The 6,000-nt window shown below is 43.6% G+C and overlaps 1 protein-coding gene across 2 annotated transcripts in view; it reads right to left on the bottom strand.

The window, feature by feature from the left end:
- Positions 1–2,854: 2,854 nt before the first annotated feature.
- Positions 2,855–6,000, bottom strand: part of CERKL (ceramide kinase like) — a 269,313-nt gene continuing 266,167 nt past the window's right edge. For both annotated transcript variants that reach the window (XM_063933331.1, XM_063933330.1), the window contains one exon: positions 2,855–3,225. In XM_063933331.1, coding sequence (XP_063789401.1) covers positions 3,144–3,225 — 82 coding nt within the window. In that variant the 3' untranslated portion in view covers positions 2,855–3,143. The remainder of the gene's footprint in view (positions 3,226–6,000) is intronic.

The raw sequence follows: 6,000 nt of genomic DNA, 5'->3' as shown, positions 1-6,000 counted from the left end.
GTGTGTAGGAAACAAAATGTATATGAGAAATATTGTAAGAAAATAATTGTTGTAAAAAGAAAAATTTTCTTTAATAGGTATATTTGCAATATTAGATTTCAAGTCATCATTACCGGTGTATACAATCTTCAGGAGAAAATAAATAAATAAATTATTCCTTTTAAAAATATACAATGTATAAATTATATCTTCCCGTGTAACCCATATATCAATATTTTGTAGATCTTATAAATCAGATTTTAGACAGAATTGCAAGTTTTAGATGTAAATGTTCTCTGGGCAGATCTTGTGTTAAAAAGCAAATATTACAACTGTGTTTGCCCGAAGAGCTGACATTTTGCTGGGTGCATTGTTTACCAAATTCTAACATTATCTGCAAAGTTTTTGTAACAGGATTTACAATTTGCAGAGTAATCAGTGTTTTCATTTGCAATGTGAAGTTCGGTGCAACATAGAACTGCATAAGACAAATGAGGATAAAACACGTCAGTAACCAGCCAAGTACACACAAAAGTCCAACCTACGTCTATGACCCTTTATTAATTTAAAAATGTATGTTTAACCAATAAAACACAGCGTGGTTTAGTCTAATTATTTCTCAAGTTAATAAGAAAGTTGGGGATTACTTTTACTTCATGTATGATTTTTATTACATTGCTTAAAGTGCAAATACTGCAAAGAAGGGAACATCTCTAAAGGTGGGTACACACTAGTAGATATATCTGCAGATCAATTGATCTGCAGATATATCTATGGACAGATCGGGCAGTGTTTTGAGCATACACACTGCCCGATCCGTCGGGGACTGACGTCATGAACTGGGCGGGCGTGTACACACGCCCGCCCAGTTCAGCTGTCAATCACCGCCGCCCGCCGCAGCATGTGTACGGGCGGTCGGCCGACCGCCCCGTACACACACAGCAACGCGCCAATATATCGGTAGATATATTGGCCGTCGGCTGTGCTGCGAGGCCGACGCGATACGTCTGTGAACGACGGAGTTCACAGACGTATCGGCCGTACACACTGGCCGACGCTCCCGCGATATATCGGCCGTTCAAGAGAACGGCCGATATATCGACCAGTGTGTACGGGCCTTAAGTATTACAGTAAACTGCTAGAACAGAAGCACGCACGGATCTAAACTTTTACTGGCAAGGAAGGTACCTTCTGCCCATCCCACCAGCTGGCACCGACGTTCACACACATGCAGACTGCAAATCCATTTACTTCCCCGTAAGACTGGCTGCGGTGGAACTTGGGTGGTTCACCAAGTGCCTGTCTTTTCTCTTGGGAAATGGCTCCTAGAACTAGTAGAACACCTAGACATGCGGAAAGACGCGTTACACAAGAATAAATGATACACAGGAGTCCTGCCTCTTACTGCTTTATTATTACCCGCTTCAGAAAAGAGACATTTCTGTTTTTCTTCTGGCTTAAATTACTCACGACAGCTCGGGAATACAGGGATTGACCTTAACACATATAGGAAGTGTGCGTTTTTGTACTTCTCCTTAAATTGCACATGCACCATACTTTCACATGAAAGGCAAGTGTGGTGGGCAAAATTAACTCCACTAAATAAATACAAAGGACAAGACCCAAAGATGTCCATCCCTGAGCTGGTACAAAAGTCCTTTTAAACAGTGGAAACGGCCATAAATATTTCCCCCTTTATCTCATTTCAATAATATCATTGCTAATAGGAAACCTTGTTTCTGCACTGTCCGTCACAACAAGCCATACCATGCAGACGGCACTCTCAAGTTACCAAACTCCTCCTTTCAGTAAACTTCTGCTTCACCATTACTGTTCCTATGTAGCTCCATAAATCTGTGTACCGTGTTGTGCTCTAGATACACTTTGCAAATTGAGACCTGTCTAGCAATTATTTTGGCTTTGTATCAGACAATCAGTATTAAGAACTTGTTTCCCAAAAATTGGCAAAATACTGTACAGGTTGAGTATCCCATATCCAAATATTCCGAAATACAGACTTTTTTGAGTGAGAGTGAGATAGTTAAATCTTTGTTTTCTGATGGCTCAATGTACACAAACTTTGTTTAATACACAAAGTTATTAAAAATATTGTATTAAAAGACCTTCAGGCTGTGTGTATAAGGTGTATATGAAACATAAATGAATTGTGTGAATGTAGAAATACTTTGTTTAATGTACAAAGTTATAAAAAAATATTGGCTAAAATGACCTTCAGGCTGTGTGTATAAGGGGGGTGATTTCAAGTTGATCGCAGCAGGAAATTTTTTAGCAGTTGGGCAAAACCATGTGCAGTGCAGGGGGCGCAGATATAACATTTGCAGAGAGAGTTAGATTTGGGTGAGTTATTTTGTTTCTGTGCAGGGTAAATACTGGCTGCTTTATTTTTACACTGCAATTTAGATTGCAGATTGAACACACCACACCCAAATCTAACTCTCTCTGCACATGTTAAATCTGCCTCCCCTGCAGTGCACATGGTGTTGCCCAACTGCTAAAAAATTTCCTGCTGCAATCAACTTGGAATTACCCCCAAGGTGTATATGAAACATAAATACATTCTGTGCTTAGATTTAGGTCCCATCACCATGATATCTCATTATGGTATGCAATTATTCCAAAATACGGAAAAATCCGATATCCAAAATACCTCTGGTCCCAAGCATTTTGGATAAGGGATACTCAACCTGTATTTGCTTTTTTGACTGCACACTTTGGAGGCAGATATTTTGTGGGAAGTACCAAAAATGATGACAACTTAGTGAATTGATAGGCTGCTTCCACTGTGGAGGTGACAGATAAATTTTAGGATGCAGACTGCCGGAGTGAAATTGAAAAATAAAAACTCTGAAATAGATTTGTAGAAGAAAACATCTTTTATTGCAAATATTACTATAAAATCTATAGTGCAAGTTTACAATTTCTAAAAAATATATATATTTTAAAATAGGCTTCTCTACGATTTTGGTTTGGTATTGTTATTTTGATTTGAACTGGGTCTGAATGTAACTGAATGTAATTGTGTTCATATTAACGTGACCCTTTCTAAGGAAAAGTCAACATTCAGATGTCTCTGCTATCACAGATCAATTAAAATGAAATTTATAGAAAAATGAAATGTGTGCCTTTTTTCTCTCCATTTTCTTCTACAAACAATTGCATTTTCCTTTCACTTCATCCAGTTCTTCAATATTCCTCCCATAGAGATTAATGAGTTCTGGATGTAATCTATGAAATAAAAATAAAAAACACATCTCCTTTAAATTGACTGCTGAGAAAATAACAATTGATATTATACACACAAAAAAATAAGATTTTACTCACCGGTAAATCTATTTCTCGTAGTCCGTAGTGGATGCTGGGGACTCCGTAAGGACCATGGGGAATAGACGGCTCCGCAGGAGACTGGGCACATCTAAAGAAAGCTTTAGGACTATCTGGTGTGCACTGGCTCCTCCCCCTATGACCCTCCTCCAAGCCTCAGTTAGGACACTGTGCCCGGAAGAGCTGACACAATAAGGAAGGATTTTGAATCCCGGGTAAGACTCATACCAGCCACACCAATCACACCGTATAACTCGTGATAGGAACCCCGGTTAACAGTATGATAACAATGGAACCTCTGAATAGATGGTTCGCAATAACAACCCGATTTGTGTAACAATAACTATTTACAAGTATTGCAGACAATCCGCACTTGGGATGGGCGCCCAGCATCCACTACGGACTACGAGAAATAAATTTACCGGTGAGTAAAATCTTATTTTCTCTGACGTCCTAGTGGATGCTGGGGACTCCGTAAGGACCATGGGGATTATACCAATGCTCCCAAACGGGCGGGAGAGTGCGGATGACTCTGCAGCACCGAATGAGAGAACTCCAGGTCCTCCTCAGCCAGGGTATCAAATTAATAAAATTTTGCAAACGTGTTTGCCCCTGACCAAGTAGCAGCTCGGCCAAGTTGTAAAGCCGAGACCCCTCGGGCAGCCGCCCAAGATGAGCCCACCTTCCTTGTGGAATGGGCTTTTAGAGATTTAGGTTGCGGTAGTCCCACCGCAGAATGCGCAAGCTGAATAGTGCTACAAATCCAGCGCGCTATAGTCTGCTTAGAAGCAGGAGCACCCAGCTTGTTGGGTGCATCTAGGATAAACAGCTAGTCAGTTTTCCTGACTCCAGCCATCCTGGAAATATAATTTTTCAGGGCCCTGACTACGTCCAGTAACTTGGAATCCTCCAGGTCCCTAGTAGCCGCAGGCACCACAATAGGTTGGTACAAGTGAAAACCTGATACCACCTTCGGGAGAAAGTGAGGACGAGTCCTCAACTCTGCCCTATCCATATGGAAAGTCAGGTAAGGGCTTTTTTTATGACAAAGCCGCCAATTCTGACACATGCCTGGCCGAAGCCAGAGCCAACACATGACCACTATTCATGCGAGATATTTCAAATCCACGGTTTTAAGTGGCTCAAACCAATGTGATTCCAGGAACTCCAAAACCACATTGAGATCCCAAGGTGCCACTGGGGCACAAAGAAGGGGCTGAATATGCAGCACTCCCTTACAACGTCTGAACTTCAGGCTGACATCCTTCCTGGCTTTGATCAGGATAAGAATGACTTTCTCCGGAATGCCTTTTTCACTCAGGATCCGGAGTTCAACCGCCATGCCGTCAATGCAGCCGCGGTAAGTCTTTGAACAGACAGGGCCCCTGCTGCAGCAGATCCTGTCTGAGTGACCGAGACCATGGGTCCTCTGAGATCATCTCCTGAAGTTCCAGGTACCAAGCCCTTCTTGGCCAATCCGGAACAATGAGTATAGTTCTTACTCCTCTTTCTCTTATTATCCTCAGTACCTTGAGTATGAGAGGGAGAGGAGGGAACACATAAACCGACTGGTACACCCGCGGTGTCACTAGAGCGTCCACAGCGATCGCCTGAGGTTCCCTTGACCTGGCGCAATATCTTTTTTATTGAGGCGGGACGCCATCATGTCCACCTGTGGTCTTTCCCAACGGTTTACCAGCATTTGGAAGACTTCTGGATGAAGTCCCTATTCTCCCGGGTGGAGTCTGCTGCGGAAGTCTGCTTCCCAGTTGTCCACTCCCGGAATGAACACTGCTGCCAGTGCTACCACATGATTTTCCGCCCAACGGGGAATCCCTGTGGCTTCTGCCATCGCCCTCCTGCTTCTTGTGCCACCCTGCCTGTTTACATGGGCGAGCGCCGTGATGTTGTCTGATTGGATCAGTACGGCTGGTGAAGCAGGGGCCTTGTTTTGCTTATGGCCTTGTAAATGGCTCTTATCTCCAGAAAATTTATGTTAAGTGAAAAACTCCTGTTTGGACATAGTCCTTGGAATTTTATTCCCTGTGTGACTGCACCCCAGTCCCGAAGGCTGGCATCCGTGGTCACCAGGACCCAGTCCTGTATTCCGAATCTGCGGCCCTCTAGTAGATGAGCCCTCTGCAGCCACCACCGCAGCGACACCCTGGTTCTTGCCGACCGGGTTATCCGCTGCTGTATCTGGAGATGGGACCCGGACCATTTGTCCAACAGGTCCCACTGGAAAATCCTTGCGTGGAACTTTCCGAATGGAATTGCTTCGTACGAAGCTACCATTTTCCCCAGGACTCGTGTGCATTGATGTACCGACACCTGTCCCGGTCTTAGGAGGTTTCTGACTAGAGATGACAACTCCTCGGCTTTTTCCATTGGAAGAAACACTTTCTTCTGGTCTGTTTCCAGAATCCTTCCCAGGAACAGAAGACGTGTCGTCGGGACCAGCTGTGACTTTGGAATTGAGAATCCAGTCCTGCTGTTGCAGCACTTCCCGAGAAAGTGCTACCCCCTTACCAACTGTTCCTTGGACCTCGCCTTTATCAGGAGATCGTCCAAGTACGGGATAATTAAAACTCCCTTCTTGCGAAGGAGTATCATCATTTCGGTCATTACCCATGGTAAAGACCCTCGGTGCCGTGGATAATCCAAACGGCAGCGTCTGGA

The sequence above is a fragment of the Pseudophryne corroboree genome, chromosome 7 (assembly GCF_028390025.1).
Source record: "Pseudophryne corroboree isolate aPseCor3 chromosome 7, aPseCor3.hap2, whole genome shotgun sequence".
In the NCBI taxonomy this organism is placed as follows: Eukaryota; Metazoa; Chordata; class Amphibia; order Anura; family Myobatrachidae; genus Pseudophryne; species Pseudophryne corroboree.
Note: the sequence above shows the minus strand (reverse complement) of the source record. Positions and strands in the feature narration are given on the sequence as shown.